Source organism: Globicephala melas, chromosome 15 (assembly GCF_963455315.2).
Source record: "Globicephala melas chromosome 15, mGloMel1.2, whole genome shotgun sequence".
NCBI classification, from domain to species: domain Eukaryota; kingdom Metazoa; phylum Chordata; class Mammalia; order Artiodactyla; family Delphinidae; genus Globicephala; species Globicephala melas.
The window spans coordinates 28,745,720-28,769,244 of record NC_083328.1 but is presented as its reverse complement, the minus strand read 5'-3'; the positions used below and the strand labels follow the sequence as shown (position 1 = coordinate 28,769,244).

At 51.4% G+C, this 23,525-nt stretch overlaps 1 protein-coding gene across 1 annotated transcript in view; it reads right to left on the bottom strand.

The window, feature by feature from the left end:
• Positions 1-23,525, bottom strand: part of LOC115867587 (uncharacterized) — a 123,011-nt gene that overhangs the window by 2,948 nt on the left and 96,538 nt on the right. The window contains exons 47-61 of the mRNA XM_060284654.1: positions 23,394-23,522; positions 22,607-22,768; positions 21,081-21,245; positions 18,007-18,175; positions 17,404-17,588; positions 17,087-17,179; positions 16,731-16,935; positions 15,262-15,446; positions 15,083-15,180; positions 12,672-12,856; positions 9,827-10,032; positions 9,520-9,700; positions 8,663-8,772; positions 8,306-8,422; positions 8,020-8,161 (exon numbers count right to left, since the gene is read on the bottom strand). Coding sequence (XP_060140637.1) covers positions 8,020-8,161; positions 8,306-8,422; positions 8,663-8,772; positions 9,520-9,700; positions 9,827-10,032; positions 12,672-12,856; positions 15,083-15,180; positions 15,262-15,446; positions 16,731-16,935; positions 17,087-17,179; positions 17,404-17,588; positions 18,007-18,175; positions 21,081-21,245; positions 22,607-22,768; positions 23,394-23,522 — 2,332 coding nt within the window. The remainder of the gene's footprint in view (positions 1-8,019; positions 8,162-8,305; positions 8,423-8,662; positions 8,773-9,519; positions 9,701-9,826; positions 10,033-12,671; positions 12,857-15,082; positions 15,181-15,261; positions 15,447-16,730; positions 16,936-17,086; positions 17,180-17,403; positions 17,589-18,006; positions 18,176-21,080; positions 21,246-22,606; positions 22,769-23,393; positions 23,523-23,525) is intronic.

The following is a 23,525-nucleotide window of genomic DNA, read 5'->3' as shown; positions in this document are numbered from 1 at the left end:
TTTTTTTGATATTGAGCTGCATGAGTTGCTTGTAATCCCTGCCGAAATTTATGGTCTGTGTTGGATAAACCCATTTCTGAATTCCTGTGGGTTTGTGTCTATTGTCTGACTCTGCTGGTTCTTGCTCTTAGAATTCTGTCTCCTTAAGTGTGTTCGTTTTTTATAATTACAGTGGTTATAAGTTCAGTGTTTAGAGTTGTATCACCATGCCTAGCATATGAAGTAGGTGCTCAGTAAAAATTTTTTAATTAAAAGATTCTTAGTTGTGGCAAAATATACATCACAAAAAAATTGACCATCTTAATAAGTGCACAGGTCAGTAGTGTTAAGTACTTTCACTTTGTTGTGCAACTATCACCACCACCCATTCTCCAGAACGCTTTTCATCTTGCAAAACTGAAACTCTGTCCCCATTAAACAACTGCTATTATCCTCTTAGACCAGCCCATGGCAACCATCATTCTGTGTTCTGTCTCTATGAATTTGACAACTCTAGGTACCTCATAGAAGGGGAATCATACAGTATCGGTCTTTTTGTGACTGGCTTGTTTCATTTAGCATAATGTTCTCAAAGTTCATTCATGTTGTAACTTTTGTCAGAATTTCCTTCCTTTTTAAGGTTGAATGATATTCCATTGTATGTATATATATATATTTGCTTATCCATTCAATTGCTGATGGACACTTGGGTTGCTTATAACTTTTGGCTATTGTGAATAATGATGCTATGATGGGTGTATAAATATCTTTGAGATCCTGCTTTCAATTCTTTTGGGGTATATACCCAGAAGTGGAATGACTGGATCATATGGTAATTTTATTTTTAATTTTTTTGAGGAACTGCCATGCTGTTTTCCATATTAGCTACACCATTTTACATTGCCACCAACAGTGCATGATGGTTCCAATTTCTTCACATCCTTGCTAACACTATTTTCTAATTTTTTGATAGTAGCCACTCTAATGGGTGTGAGTTTATATACCATTGTGGATTTGATTCACATTTCCCTAATGATTGGTGATATCGAGCATCTTCTCATGTACTTGTTGGTTATTTGTATATCTTCTTTGGAGGAAAGTCTATTCAAGTCCTTTGACCAATTTTATTTTTTTTTATCAGAGTATAGTTGCTTTACAATATTGTGTTTGTTTATACTTTACAGCACAATGAATCAGCTATATGTATACATATATCCCCTCTTTTTTGGATTTCCTTCTCATTTAGGTCACCACAGAGTACTGAGTAGAGCTCCCTGTGCTATACAGTAGGTTCTCATTAGTTATCTATTTTATACATAGTATCAATAGTGCATATATGTCAATCCCAATCTCCCAATTCATCCCCCCACTTCTCCCTTGGTATCCATACGTTTGTTCTCTACATCTGTGCCTCTGTTTCTGCTTTGTAAATAAGATTGTCTGTACCAATTTTTTCAGATTCCACATATATGCGTTAATATATGATATTTGCTTTTCTCTCTCTGACTTACTTCACTCTGTATGACAGTCTCTAGGTCCATCCATGTCTCTACAAATAACCCAATTTCGTTCCTTTTTATGGCTGAGTAATATTCCATGGTATATATGTACCACATCTTTATCCTTTCCTGTTGATGGATATTTAGGTTGCTTCCATGTCCTGGCTATTGTAAACAGTGCTGCAATGAACATTGGGGTGCATGCGTCTTTTTGAATTATTGCTTTCTCTGGGTATATGCCCAGTAGTGGGATTGCTGGGTCATATGGGAGTTCTATTTTTAGTTTTTTGAGGCACCTCCATACTGTTCTCCATAGTGGCTGTAACAATTTACATTCCTACCAACAGTGTAGGAGGGTTCCCTTTTCTCCACACCCTCTCTCCAGCATTTATTGTTTGTAGAGTTTTTGATGGTGGCCATTCTGACTGGTGTGAGGTGATACCTCATTGTAGTTTTGATTAGCATTTCTCTAATAATTAGTGATGTTGAGCATCTTTTCATGTGTTTGTTGGCCATCTGTATGTCTTCTTTGGAGAAATGTCTATTTAGGTCTTCTGTCCATTTTTTGACCTACACTCTTTTTTTGGCTGTACGTGGCCTCTCACTGTTGTGGCCTTTCCTGTCGCGGAGCACAGGCTCTGGACGCACAGGCTCAGCGGCCATGGGTCACGGGCCCAGCCACTCCACGGCATGTGGGATCTTCCCGGACCGGGGCACGAACCCGTGTCCCCTGCATCGGCAAGTGGACTCTCAACCACTGTGTCACCAGGGAAGCCCCTCTTCTGCCCACTTTTTGACTGGGTTGTTTGGGTTTTTTTGATATTGAGCTGCATGAGCTGTTTGTATATTTTGGAGATTAATCCTTTGTCAGTTACTTCATTTGCAAATATTTTCTCCCATTCCATAGGTTGCCTTTATACTCTGTTGATTGTGTCATTTCATGCACAGAAGTTTTTAATTTTGATGAAGTCCAGTTGGTCTATTTATTCTTTTATTGCTTGTGCCTTTGGTGTCATATCCAAGAAATCAATGGCAAATCCAATGTCATGAAGCTTTCCCCGTTTTTTTGTAAGAGTTTTATAGTTTTAGTTCTTGTATTTACGTATTTGATTTTGAGCTAATGTTTTTATAGGGTGTAAGGTAAGGGTCCAACTTCATTCTTTTCATGTATATATTCAATTTTCCCAGCACTGTTTGATGAAAAGATTGTACTTTCTCCATTGAACGGTCTTGACATACTTGTCAAAAATTATTTGACCGTATATGCAAGGGTTTATTTCTGGGCTATTTTATTCCTTTGGTCTATATGTCTGTCTTTATGCCAGTACCACAGTGTTTTGATTACTGTAGCTTATGTTAAAAGTTTTGAAACCAGGAAGTGTGAGACCTCTAACTGTTCTTTTTCAAGATTGCTTTGGCTACTTGGGGCCCCCTTGAGATTCTGTATGAATTTTAGGGTAGGTTTTTATATTTCTGCAAAAAAAGCCATTGGGATTTTGACAGAGATTGCGTTAACTCTGTAGATCAGTGAGTAGTATTAATATCTTAATGATATTAAGTCTTTCAATCCATGAACATGGGATATCTTTCCATTTATTTGTATCTTCTTTAATTTCTTTCAGCAGTGCTTTGTAGTTTTCAGTGTATAAGTTTTTCACCTCTTTGGTTAAGTTTATTCCTAAGTATTTTATTCTTTTTGATGTTATTGTAAATGGAATTATTTTCTTAATTTCCTTTTCGGAATGCTCATTAGTGTATAGAAACACAATTGATTTTTGTGTGTTGACTTACATTCTGCAACTTTGCCAAATTTGTTTACTAATTCTAATAGGTTTTTAAATTTTTTTAAGCTTTAGTATTTTCTACATATACATGGTTTTTTAGATATATATGATTGTGTCATTTGAGAACAGAGATAACGTCTTTCTTTCCAATTTGGATGCTTTCTGTTTCTTTTTCTTGACTAATGGTTCTGGCTGGGATTTCTGATACTACTTTAAATTGAAATGGCAAAAGTAGGCATCCTTGTCTTGCTCCTGATCTTAGAGGAAAAACTTTCAGTCTTTTACCATGGAATATGGTGTTATCTATGGGCTTGTCAAATATGGCCTTTATTATGTTGAGGTAGTTTCCGTCTATTCTTAAGTTTGTTGAGTGTTTTTATCATGAAAGGGTGTTGAATTTTGTCAAATGCTTTCTCTACATCAGTTGAGATGGTCATGTTTTTTTTTTTTCCTTCATTCTTTTAATGTGGTGTATTACATTGATTTTCCTATGTTGAACCATCCTTGCATTTCAGGAATAAACCCACTTAGTTATGGTATATAATCCTTTTAATGTGCTCTTGAATTCTGTTTGCCAGTACAGTTGTTCCTCAGTATCCATGGGGATTGGTTCCATGGATACGAAAATCTGTGGATGCTAAAGTCCCTTATATAAAGTGACATAATATTTGCATACAGCCTATGTACATTCTCCTGTATAGTTTAAATCATCTCTAGATTACTTATAGTACCTAATACAATATAAATGCTATGTAAATAGTTGCCAGCATGCAGCAAATTCAAGTTTTGCTTTTGGAACTTTCTGGATTTTTTTTCAAATATTTTCAATCCATGGTTGATTTAATCTGTGGATGTGGAAATCATAGATATGGAGGGCCAACTGTATTTTTTTTTGATGATTTTTGCATCTATATGCATCAGGGATATTGTTCTGTAGTTTTCTTGAAGTGTCTTTGTCTGGCTTTGGTATCAAGATAATTCTGGCCTCATAAAATGGGTTTGAAGATGTTCCCTCTTCAGTTTTTTTTTAAAAATATAATTTAAATTTATTTATTTATTTTTGACTGTGTTGGGTCTTCATTTCTGTGTGAGGGCTTTCTCTAGTTGTGGCAAGTGGGGGCCACTCTTCATCACGGTGCGCGGGCCTCTCACTATCGCAGCCTCTCTTGTTGCAGAGCTCAGGCTCCAGATGCGCAGGCTCAGCAGTCGTGGCTCACGGGCCCAGTTGCTCTGCAGCATGTGGGATCTTCCCAGACCAGGGCTCGAACCCATGTCCCCTGCATTGGCAGGCAGATTCTCAACAACTGCACCACCAGGGGAGCCCCCCCGCCCCTTCAGTTTTTTGTACGAGTTTGAGGAGCCTTGGTTTCAATTGTCTAAATGCTTGGTAGAATTTACTAGTGAAGCCATCTGGTCCTGGGCTTTCCTTTGTTGGGAGGTTTTTGATTACTGATTCAATTTGCTTGCTAGTTATAGGTCTTTTCAGATTTCTGTTTCTTCATGATTCAGTTTTGGCAGGTAATATGTTTCTGGGAATTTATCCATTTCATCTAGATTGTCCAATCTGTTGTCACACAAGTGTTCATAGTACTCTCTTATAATCCTTTTTGGTTCTGTAAAAATCAGTTTTCATGTTCCCTATTTCACTTCTGATTTTACTTACTTGAGTCTTCTTTTTTCTTATTAGTCAGTCTAGCTAAAGATTTGTCAATTCTGTTGATCTTTTCAAAAAACCAACTTTTGGTTTTGTTGACTTTCTCTCTTGTTTTTCTACTCTCTACTTCATTTATCTCTGCACTAATCTTTATGATTTCCTTCCTTCTGCTAGTTTTGGGTTTGATTTGTTCTTTTCCAGGATCCTTAAGGAGTAAAGTTAGGGTGTTAATTTGAGCTCTTTTTTAATGTGAGGATTTACAGCTGTACATTTCCTTAGTAGCACTGCTTTCTCTAAATTCCATAGTTTTGGTGTGTTGTGTTTTTGTTTTCATTTGTCTCAAGATATTTTCTAATTTATTTTGTGATTTCTTTGACCCATTGAGTGTTTAAGAGTGTGCTGTTTAATTTTGTACAATTTGTGATTTTTCCAGTTTTCTGTCTGCTATTTCTAGTTTCTTTCCATTGTAATTGGAAAATAGTTTGTATGATTTCAGTTTTTAGAGGTTTATTACGACTGTTTCTATGGCCTAATATCTATCTATCTAATGTCTATCATAGAGAATGTTCAATGTACACTTGAGAAAAATGGATACCCTGTTGCTGTTGGGCAGAGTGTTCTGTATATATCTGCTAGGTCTGGTTGATCTTCAATGTTGTTCAAATTCTCTATTTCCTTATTGATCTTCTCTTTGGTTGTTCTATCCATTATTGAAAGTGTGCTCTCTTTTGGTTACTATTTGTATGGAATATTTTTTTCCATCCTTTCACTTTCAACCTGTGTGTGTCCTTAGATCTAAAGTGAGTCTCTTGAAGACAGCACAAATTGCATTTTTCAGCTCCAGAATTTGTTTACTGTAATTTCTACATCTTCGTTGATATTCTCATTTCTCTCATATAGTGTTTTCCTGATTTCACTTAGTTGTCTGCCATCTTTCTTCTCCTTCATCTGATTCAGCATATTTAAGACAGTTGTTTTAAAGCCTGTCAATAAGGGGCCTATGTTTCTTAAGAGTTAGTTTCTGGAGATTTACCGTGTTCCTCTGAATGGGCCCTATCTCACGGTTTCTTTGTATGTCTTGTCATCTTTTGTTGGAACTGGGCATTTGAAAAGACATCCACCTCTCCCATTCTTTGCAGACTGTCCCTGTGCAGGGGAAGGCCTTCACTAATCAACCTGGTATGAAAGCTCAGGGTTCTCTCAAATACTTTCTATGGGCGCATCTTCCCTGGGCCTAAGTGTGTGCTTTAACTCCACATCCCCAGTAGACACAGCTGCTTTTAAATGTCCTAATTTCCCCAGCTTTCACCCCTGCTTCTTCTCAGGGGCTTAGATATAGTATTGTATTCCTCTGTCCAAAGTCTTGCTCCCAGTCACCTACAGGACTGCAGACTCCCTGCAGCTGCCTCTGGCAGCAGCACCCACTCCTGCTTTCAGCAATCACCCACATGATATCCAGACTATGCCACCATCCTCATCATCACTAAGTCAAGAGAGACCTGTTCCTCTGGCAGGTCCCAGACAAGTCAGAACATTGCAAGCAAGTTCCACTCCTTTCCTTCCCTCCCAAGGGACGAGCCAGGAGCTAGCTAGCTTCTTCAAAACTGTATTGTGGAAGGCAAGCACAAATGCCATGAAATTTCCTGCATTTAGAGTGAGACGTTTTCTCAATCAGGCAGTCACTTGGTTGTTGCTGTTGCTTAACTGGTTTCTAGGGTTCTCACAAAGCTACTTTGGTCCATATATTGTTCTATATTCAGTGTTTCCATGGAGGACTGAGGATTTGTAGATTCCTAGCCTGCCACCTGTTGATGTCACTCTCCTGTCTTCCCCTGGATTTTGATCCAGATATTTCCAATACCCCATTTTCTCTATCTTGTTTAACATTATTAGATATCCCACCAGAAGGACTGTTTTGAATTACCTAGTTTAAATTGCCTACTTTATTTAGTACACTGTTCTTAAATACCATCCTTGGGTTCCAGAGATTACTTCCAATTGGTTAAGATGTTTTCTTAGCTTATGTCTCAACATATTTTTGAATTTCACTAACATATTAGTAACATCTACGTTCAAGTTTGCAGTTGGGCTTCTAACTTTCCCCTTGTGTTGTCCTTGGGTTTTTGTCTCCCATAAGATAACACTAACTTCATTAAAATGAGGTAGGAAGAGGAAGGTTTCCTTTTTATACTCTGGAACAGTTATAGTAAATTATTACAACTTGCCTATAAAACTGTGACTCTGATGTTTTATATTTAATTTTAAAGCCTTTTTATTTTAAAATAATTATAGAATTGCAGGTAGTTCAAAGATAGTACAGAGTGTCCTGTATTAGCTATACCAAAATTTCATCCCATTTCCCCCAATGGTTAAATCTTCCATAATTATAGTACAATATCAAAACCCAGACATTGACATTGGTAGAATGTGTGTGTGTATAGTTCTATGACATTTTGTCACAGGTGTGGATTCATGTAACCACTACCACCATCAGAATACAGAACTGTTCCATCACCACAAACATCTCCCTTTTCCACCCTGTTGTAGTCACACCCACTCCTCCTCCCAGTAGCTGCTACTACTAACTGTTCTTTTGCGAGGTTCATGAATAATTGCTGTTATCAGGGGGTCCACTGCCGTTGTTTGTTGCAGTCGCCAACTTCTGTGTCTAAGTAGTGGGACTTCAGTGTCTATGTAGTGGGACTTCAGCTGTGGGAATCATGCACGACCTTGGTTTCAGGTGTGCCCAGGGGTTCCCAGACCTTGTAGGGCGTGTACATTCACACCCCTTAACAGCAAGTCTGTGGTTCTGAGTTTTCAGCAGCTGACTTCATAGCTGCCTGACCTCCCCGAGCTCTCGTCTCCTGTGCTGTATGTCACAGGGCTCACTGGACCTGGGGTGGAAGGTGGAGGTTGTGGCCCTCTTTTTCTCTTTCTTAATAAGTACTCCTTCACACATAACTTTGCTTTGACTCTTAGCTCACTGTACAACAACTGAGTGCCTGTCCTCTCGGCGGAAGCTAAGAGAAAAGAATTGGTTTTCCCTCTGGGATGGAAGGCAGAGGTCAACCTTCCGCCCCCAGGCAGGGGTCAGACTGCTTACCGCACTGTGGAGGAGGGTCCAGGGGCACGAAGCCCCGGGCACACAGGTGGATGTAGGCGGCCGCCAGGTTGCAGGCAGGTTGGCGCTCCTGGGTGCCACAGGTGTCCTGGACACATAGGCTGAGGAAGGGTGTGGGGTCCACCTGAAATCCAGCACCCATAGTCAGTGTCCTTGCCCACCACACCCTGGGGAGCAGCACAGAGGAGGGCTATAGGCTAGATCAGGGCAAGGGCCTTCTCTGTCCTGCAGTCCACCTGCTGAGTGGCCTCTGCAGCTGCACACTCACCACCCCGAAGCAGTTCCCCAGGCTGGAGCGGGGGTCCTGGAAGAAGGCCCGGCAGGTGAGGCTCTGTACCGGGCATGCCAGCCGAGTCTTCTCCATGGCCCTGCAGTCACCACCCACCTGGGGAGACGAACCCAAGACTCAGGCTCCTGCCTGGACCTCCTTTCTCCAGGCAGCTCCACTGGGGGCTGCAGCCCCAGGAGGGAACCACCACCCCCTCAGGTCCACGGCCAATCCACACAGAGGCTTCCCTCTCCGGGGCGCGCCCGGGTCACACCTGTTCCCCTCTCCATCCACAGCCACAGCGTCCTAGTGATGACGCTCGGCCCTGAGGGAGGGAGGGCTGGCTAGCCAGCTCACCTGCCAGGCGGGGGTGACCTCCTCCAGGCTGCTGGCCACCGTGCCGTCCGGCAGCATCAGCTCATTGCTTGCCTCGTTGTCGTTGGTGCCCAGAAGGCCAGCGGACAGGCCTGTGGGGCAGGAAAGGCTGTGAGAGCCTGCTGGCCAGGGTTGCCGGGGGGCATGGCCAGACCCTGCACCCTCCACGCCTGACCCCCCAACACCGGTCCTGGCTCTGAAACTTCACCAGAGGGAGAGGAGAAAAAGGACTGAGAAAAGCGTTTGTTCCCTCCCCCATCCACCAGCCCCATCCCGAGTGGTCGGGATGCAAGCTCTTTACAAGTGTTCCTGGGGCTGCCCAACCAGATCAAGGGGAGCGGCACGTCCCAGAGAAGGGGGCAGAACGTGGGCTCAGAGCTCTGGGCTCCAAGCCTGGCCCTGATGTTCGTGGCTGGAGGAGTGGGGGGGCCCGTAAATTAGCCTGAGTCATGTCACGTGTCCCAGGGGACAGCAGCGGGAGGATCACGTGAGAAGGAGCAGGCCGTGCGCACTACAGAGCCTGAAACGGGGCAGCGGCCAACCAGCGGGGCTGCAGCCAGAGTTGCGCTGCCGCTGGAGTAGGGGCTGTCCCAGTGCTGGACGTGATCAAAGCCGGGAGAGATGGCCTTTGACCCTCTTCCAGTTCTGAGCTGTTTGGGCTGTTCTGATACCCGCTCGGGTTGTCAGCCCCGAGGAGCAGCAGAGGCCCAAGAGTGTCCCCGGGCCTCCTGCCCACAGCCTCCCAAGGACTCGGAGTGCTGCCCACTGGGATCGGTCAATCTCAGCCCTGGAAGCTGACCGCACTGGCTCAGAGGCCGCCAGTGGGGGCCCAGACCCACCGTGCTGCCAGACGCTGAGAGTCAGGCTGCAGAGGCTGGCGTGGAGGTCACAGACCACAGAGACACCGTCCTCACTGGTCAGCTCGATCCTGGGGACGTTGTTCCTCCTGGTCTTGGCGGGAGGCAGATCCAGGTCCAGACAGCTCTCCCCAGGCAGGGAAGAGTTGTACAGCCTGTAGGTCTGTGGGCCAGACAGGGGCTGAGCAGGACAGGTGACAGTCTCCACAGGGCACAGGTGTGTGGACGTGACAGGAGGCAGGAAAGTGTCTGGGCGATGTGCCCCCCCCCCCCGCTCTTGCAGGCTCACCTTCAGGCTGGGGTAGAGGATGAGGGTGGTGTGGTTCAACTCCACAGTCAGGGACGTGAGCCCCGAGCCCGCCCGGTTTAGCGTCAGCGAGAATGTGTCGTGAGCGAAGTCCTTGGCCAGCAGCAGGCTGCTGCAGCGGGCACTGATGCCCCACACCTGGCCGTCGAAGGTCACCACATGCCTGGTGCCGGCCACCACAGCGTGGTCTGCAGAGAAGAGGCCGGATGCAGGGGCAGTGGGGCCCGCTGTGCCCGGGACCTGAGCCCACGGGGCAGCCCAGCCTGTCCAGAGCCTGCTCCCTGGCCCATGTCCTCATGGGCAGCCCACGTGGGAAGTGGGGTCTGTCCCCAAGAACCTCTGGCTTCAAGATGACTTGAGCTCTAGGGGTCCCCTCAGGTGAATGAGGTGTGATGCACGCTCCAACACTGACGAACCTCAGAAACTTTACGCTGAGTGAAAAGCCCGTTATAAAAGGGCACGTGTTACGTGACTCCATTCATACGCGGTGTCCAGAACAGGCAAATCCACAGAGACAGAAAGGAGACTGGGGGTATAGCTGAGGGACGGGGACACAGAGCTAAGGGATGCAGGGTGTCTTTTTGGGGTGATGAAGGTTCTGTGATGGACGCACACTAGCCACTGAATCAGACACTTTAAATGGGCAACCTGCAGCCTCCCAAGGCACCAGAAATAAAACCAAAAATAAACAGATGGGACCGAACCAAGCTTACAAGCTTTTGCACAACAAAGGAAATCACAAACGAAAAGACAAGCTACAGAATGGGAGAAAATATTTGCAAACGATGAGACCAACTAGGGCTTAATTTCCAAAATATGCAAACAATTCATACAGCTCAATATTAAAAAAACAACCCAATCGAAAAATGGGCAGAAGACATAAATAAACATTTCTCTAAAGAAGACGTACAAATAGCCAATAGGCATGTGAAAAGATGCTCAACATCGCTAATTATTAGAGAAATGCAAATCAAAACTGCAGTGAGGTACCACTTCACACTGGTCAGAATGGCCATCATTAAATGTCTACAAATAACAAATGCTGGAGAGGATGTGGAGAAAAGGGAACCCTCCTACGCTGTTGGTGGGAATGTGAATTGGTACAGCCACTACAGAGAACAGTATGGAGCTTCCTTAAAAAACTAATAACAGAACTACCATATGACCCAGCAATCCCACTCCTGGGCATATATCCAGACAAAACTCTAAATCAAAAAGATACATGCACCGCTATGTTCACAGCAGCATTATTCGCAATAGCTAAGACATGGAAACAACCTAAATTGACTGATGAATGGATAAAGATGTGGTACATATATACAATGGGATACTACTCAGCCATAAAAAGGAATGAAACGATGCCAGGTGCAGCAACATGGATGCAACTAGAGATTATCATATCACTTGTATGTGGAATCTAAAATATGACACAGGGACTTCCCTGGCAGTTCAGTGGTTAAGACTCTGCACTTCCAATGCAGGGGATGTGGGTTTGATCCCTGGTCAGGGAACTAAGATCGTACATGCCATGGGGCAACTAAGCCCATGCCCTGCAACTACTGAGCCCTTGCACCACAACTAGACAGCCTGTGTGCCGCAACTACTGAGCCCGTGTGCTCTGGAGCCCACGTGCCACAACTAGGGAGAAGCCTGTGCGCTGCGACGGAAGATCCTGCATGCCACAACTAAGACCCAATGAAGCCAAATAATAAATATTTTTGTAAAAAAGAAACAACAGAATGCCCCCACAAAAGTCACATGTCTTCATTAAAAAAAAAAAAAGTACGGCCAAAGGCTCCATCCAACAGGAGGGAGGTGCCGCGTGGGCCAGGCCCAGCCCTCTTCACGGTGGGCAGGAGGGGGCCCGAGAGAGGGTAGTTCGGACCCCCTGAGCCAGCGCTGCTGCGGAGCAGAGGCTTGCGTGGGGGTCGGGTAAGAGAAGCCCCACCCGTTGAACACACGCCCAGGCCAGGTACCCGGCAGCTGCTGGCCCGTGCCAGCCCATGATGGCCTCACGAGGAGGGCACTAGGAGCCCCTTGTCAGGTGTCAGAGCTGAAGGTCACAGGCCAGTCCCAGGTCGCACACGTGGAACCCAAAGACCAGGCTGTTTCCAGTCGCCACGCTGCCTAGTGGACAAGTACCCCCAGACTGTGGGGGGGCTCCCACCTGCCCAAGCCTCTGCGTTCCCACCTGTGAGATCACAAGACCTGATGCTACATACCAGTCCTCGCCAAGCTTTCCCACTGACTTGAGACCCTGCCGGGCACCAAAGGCGCACACTCGTTACCACACCGGTGAGCCACGTTGCTCCCTCCAGGTGACAGAGAGGAGAGGAGACTCACCAGAGCGCACTCAGGGCAGCGGATGCAAACTCCAGGGGCTCCAAGCCCCCAGGGCCCCCAGAGCTGCGTCTGGTCCCAGCACTGCCTGTGGCTCCGGGCCTTGCCTGACGGACAGTCTGGACTCAATTAGTGGCCTTGCAGCTGCAACTGGAGGTCTGCCTGGTGCTTCTCCTGCAGAGTCTGCCTGGAGGGAGCTGGCCCTGGCCCTCAGTCCCTCGCCACGCCTCTGCGCTGGGTTCCAGGCTCAGGCTTTTACTTTCTGGCCAAAAGCCTGGATCTGCAGCCCAACCCTCATCCTGTTTGACGTTGGGAAGCCCAGTAACCTCTGGAATCAGCCTGGGATCAGATGGGCCCAGCACTACAATGCTAAGGCTTCCCTGTACTACTAGGGGACGGTCCCACCGTCTATCTGGCCCTGCCAGGTCCTGCTGCCATGTTCCAAAGGGTAGAAGGGTCCCGGGGAGGAGGGCGGCGTAGGACTCACATCCAGAGGGGGCCCCCAGCAGACGGTGTTTGAGCCGGTGGTACTCGGCCAGCACGCTGGTCCCATACAGCTCTCGGAGTGGCCGCAGCAGCTTCTCCTCCACCAGGTGGCTGGTCACCCGGGCCACGTCCAGGGGCTCGTCCCCTGCAGGCAGCATCGGCAGTGTCACCACCACTGAGTGGTCCCTGGAGGGAGCACAGAGGAGCTGGGAGACCCCAGCACAAGTCGTGCCTGTTGGAGCCTTATTTTCCGCGGCCGCAGGATGGCCATGTAAGGGTCCAGCGCAAGCTGACCTCCACGGAACGTCAGCCTCTTAGGGAGGGCACAGGCTTTGTTTGTGAGGTGGAGGCTGGGGGTAGAAATGACTGTCCTATTTTAAGGACGCAGGCATCTGATCTCCTGCCAGGGGCCTGAACGTATGTGCCTTGGCGGGGCCTCCGGCCTGTGTGGGGAAGGGGCTCCTCAGGCCTGTCCCTGAAGCTGGCTCTGCTGCTCCTTCAGGGCCAGTGACGCCTCCAAAACCTCCAAATTGCTCTACGGCCCAGGCCTCAGAAAGCTGCCTCAGTGGGGTGTCCTGATGGCGTCTCAAACTCAGCAGGTCGGAAAGAGCTCCGGACACCCACTCCCACCACAGCAGGCTGAGCGACAGCCCCAAAGACGCCCAAGTTCCTGGAACCTGTGACTGTGTTATCTTAGGAGGCCAAAGGGACTTTGCAGGTGTGACTACACTAAAGATTTTGAGACAGATTTCCAGGTGGCCAATGGAATCACAATGGACCTTATAAGAGAGGCAGGAGGGTCAGAGAGAAGATATAAGGACAATAGTCAGAGGGGAGAAGATGCTGCCCTGTTAGCTTTGAAGATGGAGGTGGGGGCCACGAGCCGAGGCAAGCAGGCAGCCTGCAGGGGCTGGGAAGGGAAGGGCTATCCCCTGAGCCTCTCGGAGGAACCTGCCATTCATTTTGAATTTCTGACCTCCAGAACTACACGAGAACACAGCTGTGTCGCTTAAGCCACTGAACTTGTGGTAATTTGCTGTGGTAGCCACAGGAAACCAACAGAGCTCCAAGCTGCTCCCTGCACACCAGTCATCCCCATTACTCCGTAGATGGACCCTCCATCCTTCCAGTCATCAAAGCCAAGACCCTGGGAGTCATCCCTGGCTCTTCTCTTTCACCACCTACATCCAATCTGTCAACCAATCCTACAGGCTTGTCCTTACAACACCCGGAACCTGACTGCCTCGCAACCCCTCCGCAGCTGCCACTGCTTGGCGCAGCTACTCTCCCATCTCGCCTGGACCATTCTAAACTGGGCTCCCTGCTTCTATCCCCCTCCCTGCCCCCAGTCTTTATTCTCAACACTGGGGCCAGAGGAATCTTTTTAGATGAAAGGTAGATCATGTCCTTCCTCAGCTCAAAATCTCCTGTGTGTTCCCATTTCAGAGTAAGAGACAAAGGCCCCAGGCTGCCCGGAACACGTTACCCACCCACCCACCCCCCCCCCGCCACTCCGCAACTCCTCCACTCCAGCCCCCTGGCTTCCTTCAGATTCCTCAAGCAGGAAGTGCACTCCCACCCCTGGGCCTTTGCACCAGCTGTGCCCTCCGCCTGGAACGCTCTTCCCATGATGTGCACCCGGCTCACTCCCTCACCCTTCAAGCCCTTGCTCAAATGCTACCTTCTCACTGAAGCCAACCACAGCCTCACTCTTTATAATGCCCCCATCGGGGACTTCTCTGGCGGTCCAGTGGTTAAGACTCTGCGCTTCCACTGCAGGGGGCACGGGTTGGATTCCTAGTTGGGAAACTAAGATCCCACGTGCCCCCCAGCCAAAATAAACAAAAAGATTTAAAAAATAAAAATAAAATGCCCCCATCAACCCACATGTCCTGCCTTTTTTTTTTCTGTAGCACTTGGTACCTAACATACTAGCTCAGAGGTCGGTAGACTGTGGTCCGTGGCCGAATCCAACCTGTGCCCTTTGGAATGGCCTGCAAGCTAAGAATGGCTTTTACTGTTTAAAGGATTCTTAACAAAAACAAAAAACGAAGGCTACGTGAGAGACCATTGGGCTACAAAGCCTGAACACATCACTCTCAGGCCCTTTATAGGAAGGCCTGCCGCCCCTGAGGGTAGATAACCTGGTCGTTGTGTTCAGTGACCGTCTCCCTGCTCAGCCATGGCCCTCGTGAGGGCCAGGATCTATCCCACTCGCCGCTGTGTCTGCAAACCTAAAACAGCGCCTGCTCAAAGACAGTGCTCATAAAATATCCGCGGAATGAAGAATAAGCCTCAGTTTCCTTATCTGTAAAATGGGCTGAAAATGTCTCTATGGAAGGGCTGTCAGGGGAGCAGATGAGACGGAGGGTGTGCCTGGCGTGGGGCAGGACCGCAGAGGGGACAAGTTACCTGGCTGAGAAGCTGTACAGGTCCAGCAAGGGTTTGCAGAGCCGCCTCAGTGCCTGTGAGAACACAGCTTCAGCCCAAGACAGCATCTGGTGGGTGGCCTGGAGCAGGTGCGGGCAGTGAGAGCCGTCAGGGCCATCCCTGCCCGCAGGGCCGCCGCCCTCCCCCTCGCCCCACCTCACCAGCTCCAGGGCGCCCCTCGTGGCCTCCAGCACCGCCGCGATGGGCCCGGACCCCCAGGTCCCCGGCGTCCCGGACACCCAGGCCTGCAGCCGCTGCACGGCCTCCTCGGCCCGCTCCTGCCACACCTTGTCCAGGGGCTGCACTGTCACCTCCAAGTAGGCATCCTTCAGCGTGGCCAGGGGCCCTGCAAAGGCAGCCACCACCCACCGTGAGGCCTCCCGGTCCTGGTGGCAGGTGAGATGCCGCTACCCGCATCCCAGGCCCACAAAGGAAAACCAGCCCCCCGACAACCCGGGCCTCCAGGAAGGAAATAGGACCTGTGACCTGGAATGAGGTGGTGGCACTAGAGACTGGAAAAGAGTTAGCCCGGCAGGCCTGAGACTGCTCAACTGCAAGGCCTGTTCACAGGGTCAGCCCTGGCTGGATTCTGGGGGGTTCCCACCATTCCCAGACCTGATAAGAGGGCCTCACTGTGCCTGGATTGCACGAACAATGTGGTTTACATTGAACACCCCCTTTCCTTCTGCGAGTCTGGAATGTTGGTCTGTGCCAGGCAGAGGCTCATACGTGACCAGCCCCCAGTGAGAAGCCTGGGCGCAGGGTCTCTAACGAGCTCCCCTGGCAGACAGCGTTTGACACATGTTGTCACAATTCAAAGCTGGGGGAGTGGAGGGCGTCCTGTGTGCCCCACTGGGAGAGGAGTCTGGAAGCTCGTGCTTGGTCTCCCTAGAACCTCCCCTGCACCTGTCCCTCCGCCACCTGGCTCTGTATCCTGTCCTTGTAGCAAATCATAGCCGTGGATGCAACTATGTCCTGAGAGCTGTGAGTCCTAGTGAATCACGAGGCTGGGGGTGGCCCTGGGATTCTGACAAAGGGACACAAGCAGGGGTGAGAGTACATTTAATAGCCTGTCTGGCCCGAGCACTGGCCAGTCAGAGGGACGGCCGCCCTGGTGCTGGGCAGGGTCCTGGGGCTCCCTGCTGGGCCAGCTGTCAGCCCTGGTGCTCCTGGGAGAGGCTGGGGGGGGTCCCAGCACCGCCAGGAGGGCGCTCGGGACAGCAGCCTTCACGACCCGCACGGTCTCACTTGTGCTTATCACAGAACCAGAAATAGGCCCTAGAATCTATGGCAGTGGACCTAATAGAAGTAAAGCTATATGCCCAAAAGAAATCAGGCGGGGACTGAAGAAACTTGGGCAGCAGTTCCAGAAGAGGTAAGGCAGCAGGCATGAGGGATATGAGCTTGGAGACTGACAAGAATGGACACTGTTCCAAAAGTCTGAAGGCTCTAGATCCATGAGAAATAAGGCAGAGGGTCTAAAGGAAGTTGGGCTGCAGGCCTGCCAGAAATCAGGTGGCCTTTCTGGTTGAACCAGTAGCCCAGGCCGAGTGTGAGGGGCCTGGGGTCGGGGGCCCTGGGATCAGGTGTGGATCTGGGTGCACGGTCACGCCCTGACTCCTGCACTCACGTTCCAGCTCATCCCGCAGCTGCTCCAGCCCTGCCTGCAGCCTCTCCAGGTAAAGCGGCACGCGGTGTGTCAGCCCCTGCCTGGCCCGGCTCTGGTCCCACAGCGCAGCCACGGCCCGGCCGCTCTCCCGCACGGCCCCCAGCCCCGCCTGGCACAGCTGCAGAAGGGGGCCTGCCACGCCATCCAGGGCACCCGCCGGCTGCACCTGGGCAGGGGAACGGGGGCACGGAAAGCTCCAGCAGACCCTCATGTCCATGAGGGAGGCCCGGGACGAGCCAGAGGGGTGACCTCCCACAGCCTCACGCTCCCTCCCGTTCTCCAAGGGTGCCCCCGACAGCACAGTGCACTCTACCCACCAGGCGCTGGAACCTTCTCACGTAGGCGTCCAAGCCACGGATCTTCTCCTCCAGCCGGGCTTGCACCTGGGACCCAAGAGCAGCCACCCTGGACTGCGGACACAGAGGGACAGGCTGGGCCTCACGGGAACGAAGTGGACAGAATGCTCGGTGCCGGCAGCAACGCCCAAGGACGTGCTGGCCACGCTACGGGCTGTCTGCCTCTGGTTTCCTTGGTACTCCTGGACTTAGGGATCCTGGTCCTGTGGCCTCTGCCCGGGCAGGGTGGGGGGGGGGGTAGGAACAACACCCCTCCCCCCAGCCCTTGGCCCTCTCACCTCCACGTGGCCCAGCAGGGTCCCCTGGCAGCCGTGTGCAGCCAAGCAGAGGCTCTGGTTGGCAGCCTGCAGGGTCAGGCGTCCCAGGGGCCGGATGGGCTGCCCGCTGTCCTGGAGCAGGGCCTCCACCTCCGCAGTCCGCCTGTGGGCACATGCCCGCAGCACCACACTCTCCTCTTGGCTCCCTGGGGCCAGGAAGGGACCCGCCGTTGTACCCAGGACTCGTCCCTCTGCCTCCCAGCTGCCCACTCCTCCCGCTCTCCACAGCCTTCTGTAGCTCCCCACTGCCCACAGGCAGAGTCTCAAAGGCCCAAGGATTTGAGGGCCTTGAACTGAGCTGCCTAAATCAACCTCCAAACCCCTGAGGCCTGGTTTCTGCCCCATCCCCCAGCCCACACCCACCTCTGGTCCAGACTTACCCAGCCCCTCCTGGCACCACAGGTGACCACAGGAAGCTCATCATCACCTCCAAGCTGGGGGTACCACCAAGTCCTACCAGGGTTTCCTCTGACTTCGAGCTCTCAGCACCCCAGTCTCTGTCCACTCTTGGGCCAAGCTGGGGCCTTGGCCAGGCCGCTGAGCCACACCAGTACCTCCACTCACCTTCCTTGTGGGCCACCGAGGCCTGGAAGCAGTTCGGGGCCCGGGACACCAACAGCCTCACTTTCTCGTCCCCGTCGTCCACATTTCCCTCCAGCTGGACCATGCTTCGAGAAGCTGAGGTGGAGACCCGACCCAGCAGGCCAAACTGCTGAGCCTTGGGGCCGCGGAGCTGCGAGGCAAAGGGCAGAGGCCTGAGTGCAGCCTGGCCTCTGGCCTCTGGCCCCTGTTGGCCCCAGGCCCAGGGAGAGGTGGCTGAGGAGGGTGAGGTTGAACCTGCAGGGAAAAGGCAATGCCCACCCGCCTCCACATCTTCAGGGGCACTGGGTCCCCCCACCTTACACCCCTGCCACAGGGCTCAGAATCCTACCAACTGCAGAAAATGCTTATTAAAATCCACATCCAGGGACCTAACCAAGCGCGGCGCACAGCATCCAAGTAGCTTAAAAATTCCTGCTGCCGAGGCCTCACCCCAGAGATTCGGACTTAACTGATTGGGGGAGGGGCTGGGCACTGGCATTTTTACGTTCCCAGTGCCCAGGTGTCTCCACCTGCAGGCCAGGTTTTCCACGTTTGCATGAAAACCACTGCAAATGTCTCCACAAGTTCAAGGAAGACATCGTGGGTAGCACCTGGCATAAAGGCCGGCACTGAGCAGTTCATCCCAGCCCTTGCAGCCACCAGCCTTGAGGGAAGGGGACACGACAGGAGGGTTTCGAATGGGGCGGGGCAAAGGCAGGAAAAGCCTCAGAGGCCTTAAGAGAAGGAACCCTAGGGAGACCTTGCAGGGGGGAGGCCAATGGGCTGATTAAGAAGCCGTTGTAGGGGAGGGGAGCCACCTCTGGCCTGAATTCAGCTGCTCTGTATTCTAGTCCAGATATTGCAGCTAACAAGCTGTGCAGCCTCGAGTAAGTGTGTTACCCTCTCTGGGCCTCAGGTTCAAAATCTATAAGATCAGATATAGAATGGTGGTTCTCAAAATTTATCAGGAATCAGTGTGTGTGTGTGTGTGTGTGTGTGTGTGTGTGTGTGTGTGTGTGTGTGTGTGTGTGTGTGTGTGTGTGTGTGTGTGTGTGTGTGTGTGTGTGTGTGTGTGTGTGTAGGAGGTGTGTTATGGGCTTATATTCCTCAAAAAGATCTGTTGAAGTTCTAACCCTTGGTACCTGTAAATGTGACGTTATTTGGAAATAGGTTCTTTGTAGATGAAATAAAATTACGATGACGTCATACTGGATTAGGGTAAGCCCTAAATCCAATAACTGGTGTCCTTATACGAAGGCCACGTGAAGACAGAGACAGAGATTGGAATAATGCAGTCACAGCCAAGGAACGCCTGGATTGCTGGCAGCCCCCAGAAGCTGGAAGAGGTGAGGAAGGACTCTTTCCTGGAGCTTCTGGAGGGAGCATAGCCCTGCTGACACCTTGATTTTAGATTTCTAACCTCCAGAACTGTGAAAGAAGACATTTCTGTCGTGCTAAACCACTGAGTTGGGGCCAATTTGTTACAGCAGCCCTAGGAATCCAATTCAGGGTGCTCACTGAACATGCAGCTTCCTAAGTGGGTGGGAGGGGTGGAGCCCAGGAATCCTTAGGGGATTTCACAGTGCATGAGGTGAGCCTGGGGGGGGGGGTCCTGCAGACCACAGCTGAGGTGTCCGTCCTAGTCACTGTCACTGAGTGGCGAGCGCCCCAGCAGCCGGGGTGAGTGCCTGACCTCCCGAATCTGTCCCTCTTCTCCACCGGGTTGGTGTAGAGACCAAACAAGGCTGTGAAAGGCCTCTCTCCACACCACGGACCCCAAAATGGGGCAAGCAGAGAGGGGGTGGGCAAGGGAGAAGCGGTTAGAACCAGCTGCGCACATGCTCGGGATGGAAGCAGGAGGACCAGCCACTCCCTGGCCGCCCACCGCGGGCTGGGCCCCATGGGGCTCACTCCCAGTCCTCCGATTCTGGGGAAGTGAGCCTTGGGGCACCCGGATTACAGGTGCGGGAGTGGCTGGGGGCCTGGCTGGCAAAACAGGGAAACGAGAGCCAGCCTTGGCGAAACTCAGAAAGGAAAACTCTTTTGAAACTGCCACCGCTCCTGGGCTCGGAAACAGGAGCTGAGTGAGCTCCAGACACAGAAATGCCTCATCCGGCGTTGGATGCTGGAAGGAAAATCCCATCTCATGAGCACCTACTGTGTGCAGGTGCTGTGCAAACTCTGTTTCTTTTCCTCCCAACAATTCTGCAAAGGACATGGGATTTGTTCCCATTTGACAGAGAAGACTGAGGCTTGAAGAGGGAAAGTCACAAGGTCAAGGTCACCCAGACAGGGAGACACAGAGATGGGTGGATGACAGCACTTATGGAGCCCCTCCTGTATGCCCGTGCTGTGTGGGTGGAGGGGAGGGGTGCCCAGAACCCCACTGACCACCCTGTGAAATATACCTGATCCCCACTTACAGATGAGGAAATGGGGCTCAAAGAGGTCCCTTCCCAATAGCCCTTGGCCAGATGGGAGCAGAGCAGGTATTGAACCCAGCTCTGCCCCCTTCTACCTCCCTGGGCTGCTGGGAGGTGGAAGGGGTAGGAGAAGACTCGGCCAATAATAGCTAATAATAATAGCAGCTAATACTTACTTAGTGGCTGCTTTGTATCAGGCACTATTCTAAGCAATCTATACAAATTAACATACTTAATCCCTGCAATATTAATGCCATGGGAGGTAGGGTAGGTGCAATGATTATCCGCCACTTTACAGGCGAAGGAACTGAGGCACAGAGAGGCAAAGTACGTTGCTAGCCAGGAAGAGGTTGGGCTGGGATTCAAACCCTGGGAGTCCAGCCACTGCCTCTCGGTTATAGGAAGGGCTGATGTTGGGGCAGCAGAGGAGCTGCTCAGGGCGGGGGGCCAGCCACAGGGGGTCCCACCTACAGTTAAGCTCAGGTCCCCACTAGGGTGCCAGTCTGCAGTTCTAATACTGGCCACTAGATGGCAGAGCCACCCAGGCAGTGGTGGTCCACTGGGCAGAGAGAGACAGAGGGACATCAGAGTATCCTGCCTATGGGGTGGGCAGCCCCGACCCAGCCACCTTACCTCTAGCTCCCCGGAGAAGTCAGGCATCCAGGGCCTGCTGTGGTTGCGGAGGGTCAGGCTGAGGTGCAGGCTGTGGTCTGGGTCTGGGGCGAGGCCCAGCTGGCATTTGGAGTGTAGCAGAAGCCCACCGCTGCCCAAGGTGTGCTCCCCGGAGACCGAGAGGGCCTGGAACGAAAGGGTGGGGTGTCAGTGGTCAGGGAGGTGCAGGAGCACAGCTTCCTCTCCCTATGCCCTGGTCCAGGCTACTATCCCTCATGCCAGGACTGTCACAATAGCCTATCAGGTCTCCCAGCCTCCATTCCTGCCCCAGCCCACAGCCCCTCCTCCACTTGGCAGCCAGGCTAAGTTTTAAAAAAATGCAAATCAGACACTGTCCCCCCGGCTCAAAGCCTCTGCCTTCCCATTGCGCTTAGAGGAGAAGCCGGTCTCCTTGGCGGGTCCTACGGGTCTGCGTTATCTTCCTAACCTCGCCCTCTCGCTCTCTAAGGGCCACCCTGTGTTCCTCAAACACTCGAAGCATGCTCCTGCCACAGGGCCTTTGCACTGGCTGTTCCCGCTGCAGTTTGCATTCGTCAGCAAGGCCCCCTGCAGTCCCCTGTCCACTCTCCCTGCTTCATTCCTTCACAGCATTCACCACACCTGACTGCATATCATGCATCTTGTCTGTTTTTTCTTCTTCTACCCACTGGACTGTGAGCTTCAGGAGGGCAGGCACCTCGTCTGTCCCTTTCACCGTCCTTGCCCCTGCACCTAGAACAGAGCCTGGCAGAGGTAAGACTTACAAATGCTTTCTGAATGGATGAACAGATTGGGGGTTGGCAAACTATGGCTCATGGGCCAAGGCTGGCTCACTGCCTGTCCTTGTAGATAGATTTTTATTGGGAGTGGCCATACCCATTCATTTACATGTCATCTGTGGTGGCTTTCATGACACGATGCCAGAGTTGCAACAGAGACCATATGGTCTGCAAGACTTAAAATACTTACCATCTGGCTCTTTACAGAAAACGTTTGACCCCTGGGATGTGGGGAATGGGAGGATGGAGGGATGAATGGATGGAGGGATGGGAGGGAGGATGGGAGGGTGGGTAGATGGATGGATGGATGTTTGGATGGTTGAGAAGATGGGTGGGTGGGTGGGCGGAAGGAAGGGTGGAAAGAATGCAGGAAAGACCAATCAACCAGCTAACAAACTCGGGGGAATGTTGGGGGGATAGGGGTCCCAACACCTCCCCCTAACAATAATGACAAAAGCAGCAGCTTTTGTTTATGCGTTGAGCACTCTCCCAGTGTCACATCTTAAATTTCACAATCACCCTACATGCTGGAACCAACTGCATCTTCCATCCTTCAGATGAAGCACTGGATGTTCAGAGAGGAGAGAGCCCTGCCCAGGGTCGCCCAGTGGCATGTGCAGAGCTGTGATGACGGCATCCAGCTCCCTCACTCACACCCCTGACCTGGGCGGGCACCCTCCTCTCTCCTCACCACCAGGGTCCCTGGGCCTTTCCCTGGGACAGACTCACCCTGGGCAGGTGGCAGAGCCCCAGATGCAGGGAATGGCGCAGCCAGTGGGCATAGTCAGTCTCCACGACTCCCTGGAAACTCTGCGTGGTGCAGGAGGCCGTGAGGACGCGCTCCAGTGTGGCCTCTGCACGGATCTTGTCCGGGCGGGACGGCTGGTGCCTCTGGAAGGAGAAGGCACCGTGGGATGGGGGTTCGTCCCAGAAGAGAGAGTGCCCATGGCCAGCGGCAGTCAGGAGACCCTCACAAGAGGAGGGAGATGCCAGAAATCCCACCATCAGAGCCCTGGTCAGCCCCACAGCAGCCGTTTACACTCTGAGCAGGACTTCTGTTGGGAGACTGAGGGGGACTGGGCCTAAGGAGACCCAGAAGGGGCAAGGGGACTTCCAGGGCTAGCTGTCCCTGTCTCTCCATAGCCCATCAGGAGCCCCAGGCAGGCGGTGCTGCTGGAGAGACCTTGACCCTGACACCTCTGGAAACCTGACCTCCCGACCTCCCCCCACCCCTCCCCAGAAGCCCACTGGCGTCACCAGCTCCTTCCCCGTCTGCTCCCCAAGTGCTTGCCTCATGCTGGGCACCTTGCTTTCCTTACCTCCCAGAGCTCTCACTACACTCCAGTCAGGGAAAGATTACTGCACCCATTTCACAGATGAGAAAACCAAGGTTCACAGTGGAGAAATGAGTTGCCCGGGATCCACAGCACAACTAGCACTTACACCCAGGACCCTAGGGCCCCAGAGCCGGGCACTTCCTGAAGCAGGTGGGGACCCCCAACCCCCCAGGCCTCACCTCATACGTCAGGTTCTGCTGCACCCGGCGTCCGTCCCAGGACAGATCGAGCCACTCGCTGAACACGGCTGGGGTCTGTGTTAAGGCCCCACAGGCCCTGAGGGCGCCCAGGCCCCAGGTGTCCTGGAGCTG